We start from the raw sequence: 22,344 nt of genomic DNA, 5'->3' as shown, positions 1-22,344 counted from the left end.
TAGGCGACGATTAGAGCTTATTTTGTTACTTAGTGGGCTACAAAGGCATTACAGTAGCAACACTTATGACTATTGGCGATAAAGTGGCGTACCAAGTAACGTATATCACTTCTACTTATAATACAGAGTTACAAGCGCGACAATTAGGCGAGCTTAAAGGTTATGGATGTATTATGGCAAATCTTAACACTGTTGTACATGCACAGCATTTTGTGTTATAGCTTTAAGTGAATCTTAGAACTCTAAGATCTAAATAAGAATATGAATTAGCTACTACCTCCAAAAGTGCTATGCAGGTGATAATAAACTCTTTACAAGAACCTAAAGTTGCACAATAGCGTTAATAAGCGCTACCAGCCTTACAATAGTGTTTATTTAATCTTATATAGAACCAAATGCTTGAAGTTATACAAAACTCTCTTGCATTACCTTAAGTCAAATAGGAGTATAATTTTTCGCTATAACAGATCCTATAGCGTCTATTGTTACTTTTTTGTGACTAAAGGTAAAGTAATAGCGCTTAAGGTCACTTCTGTATTTCTTATATTGACTACTTGTTTTTGACAATGGCGTCGCAACCAAAATAAACAAAAATTGTTGTAAATACGTGGAAAAGTTTTCAGTAAATAGACAACATACATCGGGCGCTCGAATTATTTGCCAATAAATATGTAACATATTCACAGTGTACTTCCCTTCGCAGCAAAAATATGCTTTCATTTCTCACCATACAATATCACTTTTTTTTGTTTAATATAAAAATCATTAGTCGTAAACTTATAGCCATTGAAAATAAAATTATTTATTATTAGATCACAAAATTAGTTTAATTATCTTGAATAGCGTTCAGACCGTTACAAAACACCTATTTACCTCCCTTTTAGCGCTTGAAAATATAATTAACGCCTTTGTATCTCTACTGTACCGCTTAAGGAGTCAGTTGACGCTTATTTACCCATCTTGTATCGCTAAGAGATCCTGTTACCGCTATAATAACTTTCTTATAGCACTAATTGTACCTCTTAGCCAATTACCATAACTCTTGTATACCGTCATTATACAACCTTAAGTAATATAAAAATTGTGCCCAATTCGGGGGTAAAGTAGGGTTAGAGCGCGCTCTAACACTAATTTGTTACACCCATAAACCACTTTAGAATCTAGTTAGCGCTTTTATAGACTTATTATAAATCTTACTTTAGCGCCTAATGTTACTTGGGTAGTTATTTATAAAGTTTTATCAATCCATAGAATACTCGTACCAGCTCGTAAATCCGCAAAGAATTTACTTCCAAAAGCATTATTTAAAAAATTAAAATTTCAGACCGGACATAGTAGAGAAACAAATGTCTGAAAGCAGTCTTTCAATATGGCAGAAGACAGAGGATAAAACTACAATTCTATAATCTCGCTATTTGTTCCTGACGTGATATAACGCCATGTTCCGCATGACTCACACTCCCTAGTCACTACGGTGAGCGGGGCACGTACGCGGATCGACATCGTCATACGAGGTGACGCGGTGTCGCCATTCAAGGAAAAAGATTTCACAGCGTGCAAATTACTTTTGAGAATCATAGAACGGACTGTTTTGGTATTTTACTGTGGTTTGTATGATGGTTCTTGGAGGACGTTAATACACATTTTTGTCTGGCAATATTAGAATGTTGAAGCTAATTAAAATTTTGTGATACCTTACGAAAATTCATTGAAATAAGCAAATGTGATTGAAATTAACATAGATCGTTCGGTATAACCACAAAAGTCTCAAGACTTCGATAAAGTGTCGACAACCTTTATAGTTTCAAGACTTTTTAAGAACGACGTAGATTAGTAGAATGATTTAATAATCAACCCAGCACTTACTAGCAAAATGTTTGCAACACTGACAATTTACCGAAGGAAATTATCTATAATAACCGCAGTCTTTACTATCGCTGTAGAAAATCCTCTTTGCCGTTATCGCCTCGTAATTCCGTCATCATCATAATATTTTATGTGCAATGACTTTTTAAACGCTTCTATGTTCTCATGGCCCAAAGACAAAAAAACATTGAACTAACCAGTATATTACTAAGTTAGTACTTTATCATCATTTTGAATAAAATATAATCTGCTTTGGAAAGGAAAAGCGTGCAAACATACCTTGAACACATCGACGATGTTCTAGTAAAAGTTCAGGTCAAAGTGCCCTAAGGAGAAAACATTTTTGGATGATTGATGAATGTAGATGGAGCAAAATAAGTAATCTGCATTTTTCATTATGTAAAAAATACCTAGAAACGATAGTAATCACTAAGAAAGCTAAAATAGGGATTAAAATTAATAAGGCGCAATAAAGATAATTTATGAAGGCATAACTAATAGAATGATGAAATATGCGACAAAATTAGATAAAAATGGTGCGATGGCAAATTCATACATTTGAATATCTATGTTAAGTTATTGTGGATTCAATGACATTAGGACCCAAGTCCTAGATATTACGGTAAGTAAGACATAGAGTAGAGATAAGTCGGCGTTAGGGACCTGTTGCGAAACACCAACATCACCTTTAAAAATAATGAAAAGCAAAAGCATTCATTATGTGACATTTATTGTTTAATTTTGCTTTTCCTATAACTTAATTTAAAAATGTATTTTCAACAAAAAGACGTACTTTCATTTCAGAACCAAAAAAAAAGTTATAAGTATAGTTGAGATTAAACATGATTCTGTGAGTTGCAGCATCTTTTAATATTTATGTTAAGATTAAAGTGGTAATCTCAGAAATGTTAACGATAAAGGTTAATTAGGTTTATACGATCACTTCCCTGTCAGACTCATTACAACATTTGCACCGTTCAAGTATTACACTTATACAAACTAAGCAGTATTAATACCTACAAAATGCACGTGGTAGATAGGTGTGATTATTATGTATGCGTTGCTTGCATAAACAAGTGCATAGGACACATAGGCACGTGCAATTAACATGCGATTGACGTTGTGATATGGTTGATTACAATAAAGGGAATGATTTCTCAGCCATTTATTAATTCATTATTTATTATTGATTAGCTTTTTTTAAAGCATTTATTTAAGTTAAAGTCTCGATAATATTTTATTTCAAATTAAAATCTGTGTTGATCCGACTAAAGAAAGTCTATTGTGGGTCCAGTGCAGTAGGATGACTTCAAGTAGAGAAAAATGGCGAAGCATCGAGCGGAGTTTTTCATTTGTGCAGCCCTAAGAATGTATCGATGAAGAAGAAGACGCATAAGCTACGTAACCTTTGATTTATATATTCTAAAAAGTATATAGTGAAATAGGAATACAGTTAACATGGCAGTAAATATAATTTAAGAAACAAAATGTTTTAAAGAGTTCATAGCTTGTTATGAAACTATTACATATAGAAATCAATGAATCGGCGATCGATTCGACTTTCTGGTCGCCAGTCTATGAGTTTGCCTACAAATATTGCAACTGAGTCATCCTAATAACCTCCGATCTCACAGGAAAATAAATTATTTTGTGCTATTTATGTGCGGTTAGAGATCACAGAATGCAACATACTAATAGGGTTCTAGGAAATTATACGTCAATTTCGCACACTTTGATCTAAAGTAGAAACATAATTAAGTCGGAGGTTTTTCATATCTCATAATGAAGGCGTCTCAGATAGAATCTAGGAGATCAACGACTGGAATATTTTCTACGGGTTGATTACCATTTGTACAAACCATACATAAAATAAATTTGATTTTTGTATTTAGATTTTCAAGGTTCACTATCATTATTAAGCTGGGTTGTCCTTACATTTTTATCTTAAGTAAGTGGCAATAAGAATATTTTCAGTTAATTTCTTAAGTAACTAAAAAAGCAAGATTTTCGTTAGTTTATTTAAATAATTAATTTCTCTATGTCTTTATTTATTTGTCTAAGGTTAACTCAGGCAATTTTTTTAAATTCAAAGTCTTTTAGTAATAACGGAGAAAATTTATGTAAATTTGAACTAACCTCTTAATTCTGGCTGAACGCATAGTCTAGTAGTTTTATTTTCTGTCGTAATGATATTTTCTAATAAAGTTTTAATGTTTTATTACATTTATCAAATTATTTTTAGGTTAAGCGATTTAAAATTATCATAATATATAACTACGATCTTATCACTTGTAATCAACGATATACTTTCATAATTAGTGCAATTGCAACTCTTTTTTATCAAACTCGTGACAGATTTCCAAATATGTAGATAAAAAGAATAAAATTTTGTTAGATGAAAATATATTGTAGCAGAGAGTTGAATGACAATGAAATATCACTTGGAAACGTTGGAAGGAGAAGGTTTAGATAAATGTAAGCGTATTTTGGTTTAATCAGGTACGTTCAAGGTCAAAATTACCCTAAACTGTCGACCTCGCATGAATAAATGACGTGAATAAAGCAAAACATGTTGAAAAGACTTCCCTGTTAAAAAGAGGCGTGATCGTGTGTATGTATGCGTATGTAAATAATTTTAAAAGATGTCCTAAATATATGTTTTTGTTTGTCATGTATATAAAAAAACTTATGACGCAATGTTGTAACTATATGTCACTTATGTTTTACAGCTACTGATACTTATGCGACCTCTTGATGGTAAAATGTCACCGTGACGTCATCATACCTGTGTTTGATACAGTACAAACTTCATAGCAGTTTGCTGACTCATGGGTTATAAGGTTTTATTTCTGATAAAGAATAAATAATGAGACGACTTATGGACATATAATAACATTTATATCCCTTGTGGTGTAGATAGAGCCAACATTCTTGAAAAAACTGAAAGTTCATAATGAAATTGAGATTTAAATAGTGACAGGTTGCTAGCCCATCAAGGTTCAATCACACAGGTTCGAATCACACCTCGGCTATCATGACTATTATCGAAGTTATGTAAGTACCATTCGTTTGAAAACTAACCGATGCTCTTACAGTGAGGGAAAACATTGTAAGGAAACCTACACTTTCAGGCAAAAGCGTAGGTTGTATGTAACCATGATCGATCCAATACGGGTTAGGTTTACCTGCAAAGGTTGCGGAGATCAGATAAAAGTCGCCCCTTGTAAAAACCTGACTCACCCCATCCAGGACCCATGATCAAAGGCATACCCCGGGCTCCTCTCCAGAGTGATGAGGATGCAACCGGGACTTAAACCAGGAGAAAGATGTAACTAAATAATATACCATTTTTACCTCCAATAATCATTTGTTGTCGAGGTAATCAATCTGATTAATATCGCAAATATCCTCATATTACATTAATCTTTTACGTACCTATTATAAAGGTTCAATTATACCTAAAAGTAATACACCAAATATACAATAAAAACCATTAAGCTTCATTGCTACACAAACGTCATTCTTGGTCTAAATAAAGAACAGTATCTCTCTGATAACCGAGTTTAAATAGCATCAATGGTCGATTACGTGCGCGTGCGACTGTTTACAACAGAATATGATTATAAATAGGAAAATTCCTAATATTAAACGGTGCAATCGCCCAGGGTTGACTGTTTGTTTGTATGTCAATATTTTGTAACTATTTAGGTTCACTTATCAGTTAAGTCAATATAAGACTATTTTTGTATTTTGTGCCATTCGTAATTTAGGTTTATTTTTCTGTTTGTCATTATCTATTTTTAATATTAAGTGTGTTTACAATTTGTTTTTTTTTTTAATTTGTGTCGCGACATGTCTTTTTAATTGTACGAGTATAATGTTTATGAAATCTGATGCAATATTTGTGTTTGTACGACAAAATGTAGCCGGTATTAATCTCTTTAGTCTATAATCTAATAATATAATTCTGCTTGTCGTTACATACAATTTTGTATTTCGGTTTCAATTATAAGAACAGGTAAGGTTCATATATGTAGGTTATTGCTTGTTAAACAAGCAGTGACTGTTGTGTGACTGATATATGAAATATATGAAATAGGTACTCAATTAATTTAAACAACCGATTTGAAGAATAACCGCTACCGTTAAAGTAAAGCCTAATCCAAGTAATAAAGAAGAATATTGTTCACACAAACAAACATTACTAGTAGGTATATATCTACCTTACAGCGTAGTCAGTGTCCATAGTTAAATAATCATCTATAGAGAATTCCCAGTTCCTTAGTTGACATAATAGTAGTCCTTTTCCCTGATAGGAAGACTTTTAAAACTTGGGCGGCATGAGAAGCAGCACGGGCCATGTTTTTTCATCGTACCATTTTTCCATCAGCATTGGAAGAATAGAATAATTATTTTTTGTCATAATGACTAATTAATTTATGTAGTAACATTGCCAACCCTAACACAAGTGATGTGACCTGAATGTGTTATTGACATGTCGATACAGCAAATAGAGTTTAAATGTGTTGACACATTAGATTAATGAAGAAAAGGAAAATTTAGCAAAACTTTTTCAAATTCTTAATTATAAATATTCCGAAGATATCTAGGTATGTCGTCGACGAGAAAAAATCCGTTAAAATCACGTGCTACCTATATAAAGGCTAATTGAGGGCACTGAATTGGCAATTTAGAGGTTTATTTAAAAGATATTTATTATTTATTTGATAATGATCGATTAAATAAATAATAAACAGTTACAAAACTGCAACGGTTGCAACGGGAGTCGCTTCGTATTATTATATGAAATTAACCTAAATCACCGAATCAATCGAGCTCTCTCCAGAGCAGTGATGATGAACCGGGGTCCAAGGCTAGAAAGAAGAAAAATATCCTTTGAATCTGTGTACCAATAAATAGATTTGATATGAACGAATCACAGTTATTTTAAGGAAGAACAAACATAAGTATACCTATATATCGGCTTTGACGTGGGTGGTAAGATACTTGCGATTACGTCGATAACTAAAAAAATCCCATATTATCTTAAATTTGTGTCATATAATATAGTACTTACTTCTATGCAAAACCAAGCTTGTTTGATATAAAATGACATTGACATGTTTATCGCCACATCCTGTTAACAATCTATCTATTACAGTCACAGTTCCTATAATGGCTCTTTTACATTTTATTTATAATTATAGCGCAGTATTGACACAAGATGAGGTAAACAAACAGCTGTTTGTAAACTTATTACATCAGTTACGATAACCTTTTCTATAAAAATGTAGTAAAGTACTTAAGTGTTCTTTCCTTATGTAAAAGTAGTTGGAAGAATATAAAAAGAAAAGGGTGACTGACACGTCATTATTTGTATGTAACGCACAATGAACTGTAATTTATTTACGAGTATATAGATTTCACTTGGCCTTTGCTCAGAAGTGGAATACAAATAAAGGCAAACATAACTGTATAATAAACAATAAGGCATCCGTTATAAAATAATTTCAGCGATTCCCTGATAAAATCCCACAGTTCATCCTATGGTTTATCCAAACTTTTCATTTTTGGGTGGCTAAAACCAATTTAAGCAACCCAAAAATGAAAAGATTTGGAAAAAAAATCATTATTTTATTTGTATTGGACAAATGTATATAATTGAGAAAATAAAAGAATGATTTTTTTTCATTTGGCATATGACTTTTTAACCACCTTGAAAATTATCCCACTTATCACATATCTTTGAGTGATGAGCTTGTTAGTAGTAGTAAGAGGTAGTCTCTGCCTACCCCTCCGGGAAAGAGGCGTGAGTTTATGTATGTATGTATGTATGTATGAGCTTGTTAGTTCCACTTTTGTTCTATCCCTCTTATCATTTGGTTACAAAATATCACTTTAGTAATTAAGCGTGTCTTTTCTGCCAGCATTGAATTAATGTTAATGTATATCATATAATGACCTCTACATTAGTATCGGCCGCAAGTCATCAGCTGTAATAGGGAACGTCATAAGTTAGCAAAACTTTCCGATGTGCAGTATAAAACGCATTAGAAGCGGTCGCGGTTGCATCACAAGCATTTAAAATATGACTGTTGCTTTAGTCATATTTAAAACGATATTGGTAAACCAATGTTAAATGCAATGGTTTCTTGTAAAAGTGTAACTTTGTATAGACAAACTAGATAACTTTAAACATAAAATGTATAATGTATAAGTATTATAAAATTGAAGAAATGAGAAAATATAAATGAGTCGTTACATTATTACTAGTTTATTATATATTCATCATAGTTTTTTATTATATCAGATATTTTCATGCTAAATTGGGACCACCGAAAACGGAATATTGAAATGAAATGAAATAAATTTTTGTGTAATGTGTGTGATCTTAATATTTAAAAAAAATTCAATTTATTTTTAAAAACATTCATCAATAAATGTATTTGAACGTTTCTACTAAAACATAGTTGGGTATCCTTCGAGAATAGACACGATTGCCGATAAAAATACATATAAGTGTGTGACTCACAAATTATACAACTATTAAATTAACACCACTTTTTGGGTCACGAGAATTATTTAAATCATCCATAGAAAATGCATTAATATTTAAGAAAAATCATCGAATTATTTTAGTTTTGTCGTCATAGTACAAAATCTAAGATGTCTAAAGTCCAAAGAACTCAATACATACCTATTATAATATATTATGTTAATGTCACATTAACATGCCATCACATGTTTATTGACGTCAACATATTGATAAAGTTGAGGATTTGATCATCTTATCCTTGTAGTACCTGCTCTTTATTATACTGTGCATCAGGTTACGGGAACAAAATATTCGTTATAGAAACTATATTGTAATTATTTTCGCCTCAGTTACATTCACTCTGCAAAGGAGCCCGGGGTCCGCCTTTGACCAATTGAAAATTATTGTTAATTTACTATTAACCTATTCTATTAACTATATTCAGTGCCTCAAGAAATGAACTAATTATAGAAAAGTTATGGGAACCTACACCAGCTTATATAATGCTTGTATTCAGTAACGGGTAAACATATGATTGCATGACGCCTTTAAAATATATACCATTTGCTTTTCGAACTCAAATGACATGTGTAAGGCAATTAATAACAACAAACATCATCTTAAACCTTATTGTGTGACTGACCTTGTATAACGCGTGCCGCTTCGTCATCGTTTCTGTGACAAATTAAATAGAGTATAGATCGATCACTTCATATAGTGTCCTAATCTTGTTCTGTTTAAAAAGTATATTTATAGATTTATGGTTTGACAAAAGCGTAGCCACATCTTTTTATAAATAAACATAAACATACATAGTCTAGTATTCATATATAGGTACGTTTAATATATTTTTGCACCCACATAAAATGTTCTCTACTTAACCCACAGGCTAAACCCATTTTAAAACTGTTTGATAATGCTATTAGCATTAAAGCTGCTTATTGTAATTTACGAATTATTAATGTTAAAAATAAATAATATAATGGTTCTTGTTCGTTTAAAAATTTCTTCCAGTCAACCAAATGTTCTTAGTAACTTAATGCATTATATATAATGTTAATATATTTCTGTTCATTTGTTTGATTGTTGATTCTTCGATACGATTAGTGACTAATTGTCATTTTTCCGTTCCGCTACACATTAGGGCAGTGGAATTTTTATATTGACCATTACCGACGACTTAGTGTGCTTACACAAATTGATATCACTTAATAAAATGATACTATTTGTCAACATTCTGATGACTTTGGTTCCGGAAAGGAGATTTGATATGACCGATATTTAATGTGACATTATACATATATTATATCGTCACAGTAAAGTGTTGAGTTGCAAAGTTCGAAAGTTTTGCAGAATTTTCCACAGCAAATAACATTTCTCTTACACTTTCATTAAAGTGTAACAATTTTTTATGAATAACAAATAGTAATATCTCTATAAATACACCCTTAATTCTTCCAATAATTGTATTTGCTTATAATTCTATTTAATGGAATACAGATACCCTATATCAATTAACAATGCAAAATAATTCCCGCACGTGCAGGAAAACCACAGAACAACGTAACATGGCCGTTACTCATTAAATTACGCACAGAATGACATTGTTTTATACTAACTATACCTATAATTATCACTCGCTGGTGGTTGAACTGTTTTAGCGTCACTCATTGTCACCAATACTGAATTACTGTTGACCAGCTGAAGCAGAAGACATACATGAAGATAATATAAAATCTCCCATTATTTGTGAGACGTTAATTACGTATGAAAATACATACTTAGGTAGGTATGTAGAATTGGTTTAAGTTACGTATAAAACTGCTTTCGAAGTATATCTCAACGTTAAATCTAGAATATTTACATACCACTTAATGCCAATTACTGCAAACATAAAAAATATTTCCTGTTGTATGTAATACTTTACAGTTTTACGCACCCAAATTTCTAAGTTCCCACGAATAAAATCCTTACGACCCGATCAAGACAGCATACAATAACAATAAATTGACCAGATTCTGATGTCTTCAAAATAAAAACAAACTGAATACAGAAAAAAAGTTAAATAATACTATTTGTTTTAATTGATGAAATGAGTTTCTTGTTCTTCCTTTTATTAGTAAACTTAGATAAAAAAATAAGCTAGTAATTTTATTAATTATTAAGGAAATCATGCGTACCACACATGAGGAGCCAAGTAGTTCTGTAAATTTTTGAAATGTTTGTCTAAACAAAAAAAGGAGATGCCAGAATTAAATTTTCTATATCAATGTCTAGATGAAACACTGAATGGATTTAGATAATTGAAATATGTTGGATGCGCCTGTGACCTCGATCCTAGAATGGGTCAGATTTTTACTCAAATCGTCTTCCGATTAGCCTCCGCAACATCTGCAATGGAATGTGTAGATGTTGCTACCCATAGTTATAATGAAATGTTAACAAAATATAGGCAAAGTCACCCAAATATGTATAAAGAGAAGAGTGTTTAAGGTATGTATTTCTCTCCCGTCGATGTTTCCTTGAAATTGATGCCAAAAACGGGTGTCGATGAGACAACGATTTCTCGAGGCGCGGCGCGTGGGTGACTGCGCCCACGCATGTGATAGCACGAGACAAGTTATGTAGTGCTTTGAAAAACCCGACATTAGTAGAAAGGAAGGTCGAAAAACATTAAAGACAAATTCAATATTGATAGCAGATTTATGTGTTTGGTTACAAAGATATAATAAATGAAAAAACATGTCGCAGATATGGGTCAACACTGAGGATACGTTATTACATAAATTGTATTTACCTATATAAATAAATTCAATCAAAACGAAACAACAAGGTTTTAACTACAATAACGATATAATCAATTATGACCTTAAAACCTTTTAAAGGTTGTAGGGTAAAGCTCTGTCTATCCCCGGAAGGGATGAAGACGTGACAAATGCAGACATATAGGGAATAAATCTTGAGAATTCATATAGGTATTTATTAATTCATAAATCACACACAAAAAGTTAAAGTTACAGAACAAAAATTGTATTAAAGAAATGCATTTTTAATCCATAATCCGGAGGTATTATTTATTAAGCAATAATAATAAGTGTAAGTAACTGTGTGCATAATCGGTGTAGATTCACACAGCCTTCGTCAGCTACCGGCGCGGCGCGGCGCCAGCGCACGCACGTTACCGTAAGCGAATGTAAGGACCGGTTGAAAATTGTTCCTACCTTTTTTTCTGAACTTCATTAAGATTGGACAATATAAAAATAAGTATTTTTGAATTCGACTGGATAAAAGATCTTACTAAGTTACTGTAAATACATAATTAAATAATATATCTTAATACTAGTTACTGTTTAAAAACATAATTAAACGTACCGCAAATGCATATGAGTTATATAGTTATGCATAATGAGTTGATGATAAAGTTGCAAATTCCGAACAATGTTAGAAACTCAGTTGTAAAAAAAAATACATGCATTTTATATTTTATGAGACCCAGTTAAAAGTTCCCATATTCTTATTCAAAAAGTAATAAAAATAAGCTGTTAAAAAGACAAAATTATTTACCAGTTTATTCTATTAATTGAACGTGATTTCTTATAACTTTTCAAGACATTACCTACCTAAAAACCAGCCTTTTCTCTTCAAAAACATCTTAATCATCATACACAGGTACTTAATCATAAGCTTGAAACTGTTGCAAAGCAATCAACATTAAAATGTTAATAATAATGCCAAAGTTTAAGAAAAAAAAATGTATGAAAGTATCTTCATAAGCAAATTACTGACTGTGCGTTTTGCTACATTATGTCCATATCATTAGGCAAGCAGATCTGGGGCAAAGCAACGAGTCAGCTATTCTGATAGTTATTATAAAATTCAAGTTGATTGAATACTACAAAGCACAAAACATCACGATCGCTCTAAATCTCTGATTAATATGAACAGTAGCCAGCTCATATCAAATTGAATCAGATACATAGGTAAATCAGTATACAATAAATCATTATACATACATATAAATTATAATACATTATCTCCCCGTTCAGAGCTAATATGTTTATATTTTTTGTATAAACCAAACGAGAAAAAAAATGTTCTATTACGATTAGAAGTTCGTAGCATCCTCGTAGCTACGAATACCCTCGTAGCTATGAGGATGCTACGAACTTCTATGACAAACAATCGTATTATTTTTTACCGAAGTGATTTACAAGTTAATGCAGCAATTCAGCTTTTACCTTTTTAAAAAAAATATTTACCTCAAGTAATTCTTACAACATATTGTCATCTCCAAGTTGCATAATGTTGGTATGTATGCGAACTGTGAGCGCTGCCTTCACCATTTTGGTCAAATGTCATCTAACATGAATCCAAGGAAGGTCATGAGCTAGGTGATCGGTAGCAAGCAAGTAGATCGGCAATTACCGCGGGCAGGCGTCGCGGCGTGCGCCTGCGCCGGCGATTGTTTACGGCGCGCACGCGCGACGGCGGCGCGTGTCCCCCCGCGCCCCGGCGGCAGCTGCTCCGCACAGGTGGCGCGTGTGGGAACTCGACAGCTCCGTGCGTTCCCACGATCGCGCGCCCTCGGTTCCCTATATAAGCCCCCGCCAGCCGACCACACCGCATTCCGCGTTCAACGCTCAGCGCTAACGCACGCTCACTAACTTACACAAATGTCCAATATGTCTTACGAGATCGCGTATTCGCTCGCAGACGACGGCCCGCAGCCTGTCTCGCGTACTTACCAATATCGCAAAGTGATGAAGCCGATGCTCGAGCGCAAGAGGCGCGCTCGCATCAACCGCTGCCTCGACGAGCTCAAAGAGCTGATGGTCAGCGCTTTGCAATCTGAAGGAGAAAACGTCGCCAAGTTGGAAAAGGCTGATATTTTGGAACTGACCGTTCGCCACTTGCACAAACTTCGCCGCCAGCGCAGACTGTCAATCAACACGACAGTAGATGCCGACCGCTTCCGAGCTGGATTTACTCATGCCGCCAACGAAGTGTCTCGATGCCTGGCATCCATTCCCGGTGTTGACGTGAGGTTGGGAACTCAGCTGATGACCCACCTCGGACACAGATTGAACGATATGCAGCGCGCAGCAGCCGGTGTCGACACGCCACCAGCGAGTCCCGCCAGCCCCGCGCCTTCTACTGCATCCTCATCATCTGGCTACGTGTCTCCGTCGCCGCCAGCCTCCCCAGTGCCCATGCATACCTCCACGCCCCTAGACTGCACCACCAGCTACAACAAGGTGTGGAGACCGTGGTAACGAGGAGCCGGAGCAGCAGCGGACCGGCTCCGCGGTCACATCTGTTCCAGCACCGACCGGAGCCGCACTCGCCCTGTGTCCGCCACACTACAGTTCAGTGTTGTTCATGTGAAAACTTCAGGCAACTCTAGATCTCACAATTTAACTAGTTTAGGGAAATCTAGCTCGTAAGTTCAACTTCAAAGCTTTAATAAAATAGCCTATAAGTCTATTGTGATATTAAAGAGTAATATTATTGTTTAAGAAATGTTGTATCGAGCCTTGCTGAGGTCGTATTGTTATATTTTTATCGTTAAAAAGATTTCACTCAATCGTGAACTACAAAAGAATGAGAATAATAAACAAATATTATTTTAATCTATTTCTGCATTTCATTGATATCTACAACCCTTTTACTAGGATTATTTACAATTTAGAAAAATTAATATACATGAAAAGGAGTACTTTGACATCTTAAAAAAACATTTATCTATAATATAAGTACATTGTCGCAGTACTTAACTTCAATTCAAAAAGTTTGCTAATATTTCAACTTGATACATAACTATACCAATGTTATTCATCAATTAGTATTCCTTATTTAAAATAAGAAACTGAGTCACAAAGTACAAAATAAACACTTTATTTTTTCAAACATACACTCGTCCAGTCCAATTCACATGAAACGACAAGTGATAAAAAATAAAACGTAAACAAACTGAATCATGTGATTGCTGACTGGAAACAAACGATGATAAATTCAAAAGGAGGTTAAGTTCTCAGCCGTAGATCTTCAACCTATGACTCTGCGACCTAGTCGGGTAACTTTCCTGTTTGTCCACTATAAACAGATAGAATTCACATCCTCCTTCGAATGGTCACGGAATTCATCATTAACATATTGGAATACCTAGTCAATTAAAGGATGAAGTGGTTCTAGTGCTCATTAGAAAGAAGGCTGGTATGATCTAAACTGAAGTAAGTTTCTAGTTAACAGTATAAACGGAGGTCAGACGGGAGTCGCTTTGCAACTTCCTGAATCGTAGTCAAACGCGGCACCTTTTCAGAAAGGACGCATCAAGAGCAAGCGTAAAAAGTAGGGCATCTGTATAAGTATAATCAGATTAATATAATGAAATGCAAATTTTGATAGCAAAGCCCTATTATATCAGTGCTATAAATGGCATTATCGCACTGATATAATTCAGAAAGTGTCATTGAATTTTAATTACGAAAATAAAATTTCCTAGTAAATTTTTCCTTGTGGTAAGTTAAGGAAAAGTAATTTGCGTACAGTCCACTAACAGTGTTTATACATCTGTCATGTATAGGTCATAGAGAACCAAATGAGGAACTTATTATCCCTCCTACTGCTATTGTTACATAATTAACATATTAAACAGTTTAAACTTAAACTTAAACTGTGCCGTGTGGTTCCCGGCTCCATTACAAAAAAGAATAGGACCACTCCATCTCTTTCCCACGGATGTCGTAAAAGGCGACTAAGGGACAGGCATATAAACTTGAGATTCCTCTTTTAGACGATGGGCTAGCAACCTGTCACTATTTGAATCTAAATTCTATCACTAAGCCAAACAGCTGAGCGTAGCCTATCAGTCTTTTCAAAACTGTTGGCTCTGTCTACCCCGCTAGGGATATAGACGTGATCATATGTATGTATGTATGTTAACATATTAACATCCAATTCAATAAACGATACTCCTAGCGCCATCTATTATCAACAAAGAAAAACGCAAAGCTACAAACTCTAGATTATATTAAAGAGACATCTATCGGAAAGCTCACGGATTACCGAAATCTCGTAGCAAAGCTACGAACGTGCTACAGAAAGTTTAACCATACGTGACGCACTTTCGTAGTCGCATGCGCAGAGCTTTTATAAAACGCAATTAAGACTGCTTTTTGACAATCTTTTAAGCGTGTCTGCTTTGTTGATTTTTAAAAAAATTGAAAAATTAAAGTAGAAATGAGGGCGCCACCAAAGGTTACCATCGCTGTAAAAGGAAGAATGTATGTGTATGTAGCTCGGTAAAAGCAGAACAGATTTTTATTTACATTCAATAATTTATTAAATGAGGAATAAGTAATATGTTATATAATATAATATAAATTTGATTTTTTTCATTATTACACTTAGGTTTTTACAATTTTTTTTTTTATTAAACATCTTTTTTTAAGGTCCAGACATTTCAAAGATTGCAAATAACTGATAATTTACACGCTATGAAATGATTGAGCAACGCTTTTACTCCCCATTTTTTATCATTAAATACCTACTTGTATACTTAAACCATCTTCTAAGAAAATACAAGGTAATAGATCCCTACAAACTAAAATTTATTTAAAACTTTATTGCGCAAAAATATGTACAAAATTGACTTAGTTGAACACGCGTGGCTTAATGAGTGTGTTGCAATCAAATTCTCGTTACTTCCAACGGCATCATGTTCAGATAACTTTTAACAATATTTACTCACAATGTAAATATATTGCATCAGTATTTTTTTTATGTTTAGTCACACCCACTGTTGGATTAATCACGAACCAGAGTATATTGACTTATCTTATTACTCTGAGGTTAAAAAAAGACGAGAAGATACTGCTTGCTACTTAGGAGTATTTGAAATTCAAGTTTTCATTTCAGTTTGTAACGATGTGTGTTAGTTACTTTTTCGCAAAAAATCTATTCTATCCATAGGATGAAGATGTTTTAATAGGTACATATTATCATGTCTTTATCGCTTGCGGGGTAGACAGAGCCAACAGTCTTGAAAAGACTGAAAAGACACGTTTAGCTGTATAACTTTATAATGGAATAGAGATTGAAATAGTGACAGGTTGCTAGCCCATCGCCTACAAGAAGAATCCCATGTTTAGTATTAGAGGTTTAGTATTTAAGGTGAATTTTACAAAAAATTGCATCAATTCAGCGACAGCGATCTTCATTGCATTACAGGGGAGATGAGAGATAACATTATCTCGCCACTACTGTTTCGTCACATGTTCGTATCTGCATAATTAACATTCAGTTTGATTAACGACCAATCAATCTCTGGCAAACTTTCCATTGACATCTAATTACTTTGATACGTGCCGTACGTCAGGGCGCTATCCACTATCATTCTATGTATATAAGACTGTATTTGTAACTAGTGGTCGTCTGTATGTTTCTATGCACAATGTATTTAATATGGTCGTTTAGTCAAAACAAATAAATAAATATATTCGGGACAAATCACACACAGTTGAGCTAACCCCAAAGTTAGTTAGAGACTTGTGCTATGGGACACCAAGGCAATTAATTATACTTGAATAGATAAATGTCCAAAACAATCAGAAAAAGTTCTTCATGACCTTAACCATGGTCGAGTCCGGGATCTTTAACCAATGTTTTATAATCACAGTGGGTCCAATTTGCGGTTGGTTCAATTCATTTATTTTAGTTCAATTTGCAATTAGTTCTATCGCGCCTTAGCTATTTGAAATTGTTTTAGCGAACTTACCTTTATAAAGATATTTTTTTATTTTTTAAATGTATACCATACTACAGTGTTCAATACGATAAAAACTCAGTAAATCTAAATTCGTCCATGCGCAGGCGTATTATAGCGCTATGCCTAAAACTTATGTAATAATGCAATAATGCGCTAATTTCCAAGGTTCGAGCTATATATCATGAGAGATAAACGTTTGTGTAAGTGGCGCTTACAATTAGAAAAAAATATTCAAATATCAAACTTCACGAGGAAAACCATACAAAAAGTCTTATCATTTTTAATTAAGACGCAAAATAGTGCTGTGATGAATTTGTATCTCTTTATAAACAGACATGACGTCACTCCCTGAAACAGTACCTACGTCGCGGCACACCCAGGTGTTGATAACTGTATCTTATCAATCAGGCTTATCATGGACTTACCCACGTTTTCATATTTCCACTAACATCACGGGGTGGTCACGAATTAAAACCCAAGTATCCGGACGAATTTCGTGTGTAAGTATGTGAATCTAACACTATGAAAGGAAAGTCTGTTCACCAAAAACATTAGGTAGTAAGTAATAGACAAAGAAATATTTTTTAAATATAATACAAAGTGTGACCATACTTATAATTACAACCACCGCGCAAGTGATCAAGAAACAGTGATCAATAAAACCTAACAACACTTCTATAAAAAGCTATGACTAGACTAATTTGCATGTGGTTAGAAAATATAGTAAGTAATTCAAAACACCGTTTACTGGAATTATGTTTTTCAGGAAGTGTATGCTATAAGACCGAATCCAGTTACGCACATTGAGCAAGACGAAGATTGAGCAAGTCTGCCATATAAATAACTCAGAGAATGCTAGATAAGTAAAACTTTCCTTCCCCTTTGACCCCACGTCATCCCCGTCTGATAAGATGAATCATATACTATCACTCACTAGTGAATGGAATATTTTGTAAACTCAAGACTGAAAAAGAACAAAATCTTCATAAGCAATAGGTTAACGAGATAGGTATTATATAATAGTTGTGAAGTTGACGTTGTTGAAGAAAATGCTGCAGTGCAGTTTGTTACCGCTTCTTCTGCACTGACACCTTGGAAGCGGCAGTAAACTTAGTTTTAAGTAATTTATTTGACGTCAACCAATGTTGTGAAACCAAACGATTTGACAAACAATTGTTAAGCGATATGAAGTATCCTATAATAATGAATAAAAATTTTGAATTTGAATTTGAATATGGAATTTTTAATTATTTTGCTTGATTTACATTCAATTTCTATTTTTTTTTAATTTCAATACATACATATAACATATAAGCACGTCTACCGTGGGGAAGACTCAATTGTATCATTAAGTCAAACAGCTGAACGTGGTCTTTAAGTCTTTTTAATACTGTTTGTTGGCTATAGCTAATTTTAATAGTTTCATTTAATACTGTAGTTTTCACGTACCAGAGTTAGCAAAACTAAAATTCCTTTTATTACTTGGCCTAACGTAATTATTTGTGAGCAATTATAGATAGTTCTGATAAGTATTGATAACACACCACGTGTGATGTGTCGTCACGCCATCGTCGGGAATTTTCGATTTGTTTATTACACACTTATCACATTAACACGATAACATCTAGGAAAAAAGGTGACGACATAACATTAACAATTATGTTGCAAATTTTATTTGAAAATCTGCAAGTTTCTTTGTTTGCAATATCTTTATTACACAGAAATTTACACAGTTACAAGAAATAGTACATTGTTATAAAAGAAATTACTTGCAATGGCGAACTTGACCCATGAAGAGATCTCTTCCAGTCAACCGGCAAGTTTTGTTTACAAGCATACCTACAAATATATTACTGGATACATCTTTCCACTTGCCATAATCCTGACATAGGTACCTACTTCTTGCAAAAAGCATTCTGCTTTATCCACATTCATATTCATTTTTTGTGATGTTCAAATTATCGTCGTGTAAGCAATTCACAAAAAGGTTGAACAAAACGTAAATATTTTTATTTATTACTAACAATTGAAGTTAAATACGATTTATAATTTTGAACGTCACAAAAGTCACGAGCTCCACGATTTACTACATGTTGTGTGATGCAATAGATAAAATAAATACATTAATTTATTGTTAGTAGAATAGTTAATCTGGTTCAATTCAGTTACACGTAGATTAGAAGGTTGCGAACTTTCAAATTCAAGGAAAATAAATGCAAAAAATAAAACGCTGCCGACAGGAAAAAAGTCAATAGTGAAAAGAATCTACACATTAATTTGCTTGCTAACCGATGGAAACCCTCGTGAGGAAACCTAATGGCCACCCGGATGTATACCCTGATCCAACATGAGATAAATCTTAGGGAATCCCCTAGGGTGGAGGAGATCAAATTAACACCGCTTCTTATAAAAAATTTACTTACCCAAATCAGGATCGTGGCCAGCATAGACAGATGTATGATGGCTGATCATGTCTGATTTATATTTAAGTCAGAAGCGACCTAAAAGTATTCGATGGCTTCTTCCATTCATCAGACAGCTATGAATCGTTTGATATGAACGGAGAAGACCGTGTCCATCAGTGGACTTCTGACATATATACAAGCATATTGTCACGTCTAAATCCCTTACGGGGTAGACAGTGGCAAGCCACGTTCAGCTGTTTGGCTTAATAAAAGAATGATTCAAATACGATACCTGTCACTTGCTAGCCCATCGTCTAAAAGAATAATCCCAAGATTATAAGCCTATCCATTATCAATATTATGGCTATTCTTTTCAACCGTATTGCAAAATTACTATCACTAGTTAGCAACAAACAACTAATAATAAGCGTTAATAACAATTGCTAAATGATAGCGATAAGGGATCAATAGGTGACATGGAGACGAAACTGAGGTTAATTAAAAACGAGTTAAAAGCGAAATATAGGCGTTATCTACGTTATGTTAAAATTTTCACGTTTTTGTGCAACATGATGACAAAATAACTCCTCAAAAATTCTCTTTTTTCACTAATTGATTAGCATAATATTAGCACTAAAAAAACTTTAAAGCTACATATTTTTTTTCGAGAAAACCTCTAATCATTGTAAAACCATAGTTCTACGTCACCTGGGGGCTGCCCAAACTAAACTTATCTAAGGTTAGGTATAGATACTGTCATAATAATATTATTTGAACTTCAGTCTTCTCGATCGGAACTACTATAGCTTCGCCAGCACAAATTAAGCGCCACCTATAAAAGAATACAGATTTTACGCAAATCCCACAGGAATAGTAGTAGTATCCCAAGGATATACCTATAGCTTTTACCGGGATAAAAAGTACCCTATTTCCTTCTCCAGACTCTAAATTACGCAAAATTTCAATGACATTGGTTCAGTAGATACCGCGTAAAGGGACAACCAATAAATAACCTTAGTTTCGTACATATTTTTAATATTATCTTCTAGCTTAGTAGTTAGTATTAGTTGTACCCTCAGTTTTGTGCTGTAGTATGTGTTGTACAATTAGTATTAGTTGAGATACTCTGTAGTGGCAGGGTATGAACATCACCCAAAATTACCCAATGTATGTAAAAAGGCACCAACCTGAAAATTCATGAACTAATCACATGTTGATGTTGACAATTTTATGTAAATTATCAGCCAAAATATCGATAAACACGCGGTTTTGATGAGGTCACAATTTCGTTGTCACGTAGGTAGATTGCAAGATTGAAACTTACTATCTAACTATTAATGTTATCATTTGTTTAATACCGATAAATGATGAGGATTTTTGTACGTCTTTTGAAGGAGCCTTGAAACTTATATAAATTTTGTAAAAAAAAAACAGTCGTTATCTTCCTTTTTTTGAAGTCGGTGAAATTTGCTACTAAGTGTAACAAACACTTTCCTTTAAACCGCTTCAAAATCGGTTAAGCGAAACGCGAGATAATCGCAGACAAACATACATACAGGGCAAACAGAGGACCACCTCTTTTTTAAAGCAAAGGTCAAAAACATTAACCAGCCGAAGCGTGTTGCTATTCTAAGACTCCACTGAAAAGAAAGCCCTCTGAAATGTGTGCTACCCCTTTTCATACAGAAATATATATGAGAAAAACGCTATATATATCCGCCCTTACATAGGTTCTTCTCGAAGGTTGTGCCTTGTAATTTAACATCAGTATTAAAAAAACCCTTAATTTTCATAACTTGGTCCCGTATGAACATAGCTTTGATTGAAACATAAAAGACATCCCGTACCTATCACTTTTGATCAGACCTACACAAGAAAAACAAAATCCACGTGTTCAGGCTCCCTACAGTTGAAATATGCTTGAAGTTGTACATACTCGTAATTGGAGGGAATAAGATAGTTATTGCTTTATCGGTTTATTTGTCGTTGTGTGACCGCGGGCGGTTGTTTGCAGTGGAATCTTCCCGCGCTGATAACCCTCTGCGCCACAGCACGAGACCGCATCGCACTTGAGGTTATTTTAAATTGACAAGGATAACATAATGACACCGCCCGTACATTTGCCACGACACGTGCTCTTCCCTTATCAGTGTGGTTGAGGAGCTTATGAAATTTTCTCAAATGTGTCAGGAGCCGGAAACAAAATGCACTTTCGAGATATTATAATGATTTTATTCTGCAATTTTCGGGCCAGCATTACCGTATACATGATGATATCTAGATATAAATCACAGTATGATACCAAGTAACTTATTTTTTAATCATCAACAGTTTTGGAATGGTCAGGAGATGCAACCCTATAACTAGATCTTCAATTGGCATTTTACATATATATTGCACTAGCCATTGATCATAGTAGGTATCTATTCGCAGATATTTTTACTTTGCCAAATTTGGCTTACCTATTTGGCAAGCATGACAAAATTGCGCTTTGCGGGAAGTTTTAATATGCTTGCCGCGGAGTCAGGTTTGATACCAGGGTAGGTCATGATAAAAATCAAATTTGGACAATAAAAGTGACGCATTTTACATTTATTTTTTATAATAATTTTCTCTTTTCTTTCTCTCTTTCGCGTAGATAAGTAACCATAAAGCTAAGCTTATCAGTCTTTTTAAGACTGTTGGCTCTGTCTACTCCGCAAGGGATATAGACGTGATTATATGTATGTATGTATGTACTAATGGGTACTAAAACATAAAATAAAACAAGT

The 22,344-nt window shown here is 33.9% G+C and overlaps 2 protein-coding genes across 2 annotated transcripts in view; both read left to right on the top strand.

Annotated features, from left to right (window-relative positions):
- Window positions 1–22,344, top strand: part of LOC106134231 (uncharacterized) — a 163,465-nt gene that overhangs the window by 107,622 nt on the left and 33,499 nt on the right. The window lies entirely within an intron of this gene.
- LOC106134265 (enhancer of split mbeta protein) lies at window positions 13,011–14,035 on the top strand. The gene has a single exon (XM_013334264.2). It carries the CDS (start codon window positions 13,075–13,077, stop codon window positions 13,672–13,674), a length of 600 nt encoding a protein of 199 aa, XP_013189718.2. The 5' UTR covers window positions 13,011–13,074; the 3' UTR covers window positions 13,675–14,035.

The sequence above is a fragment of the Amyelois transitella genome, chromosome 17 (assembly GCF_032362555.1).
Source record: "Amyelois transitella isolate CPQ chromosome 17, ilAmyTran1.1, whole genome shotgun sequence".
Classification (NCBI taxonomy): domain Eukaryota; kingdom Metazoa; phylum Arthropoda; class Insecta; order Lepidoptera; family Pyralidae; genus Amyelois; species Amyelois transitella.
The sequence above is the reverse complement of the archived record's forward strand: the minus strand, read 5'-3'. Positions and strand labels throughout refer to the sequence as shown.

Coding starts and splice junctions, on each gene's coding strand:
- LOC106134265 (XM_013334264.2), top strand. CDS start 13,075: ATGTCCAATATGTCTTACGAGATCGCGTATTCGCTCGCAGACGACGGC.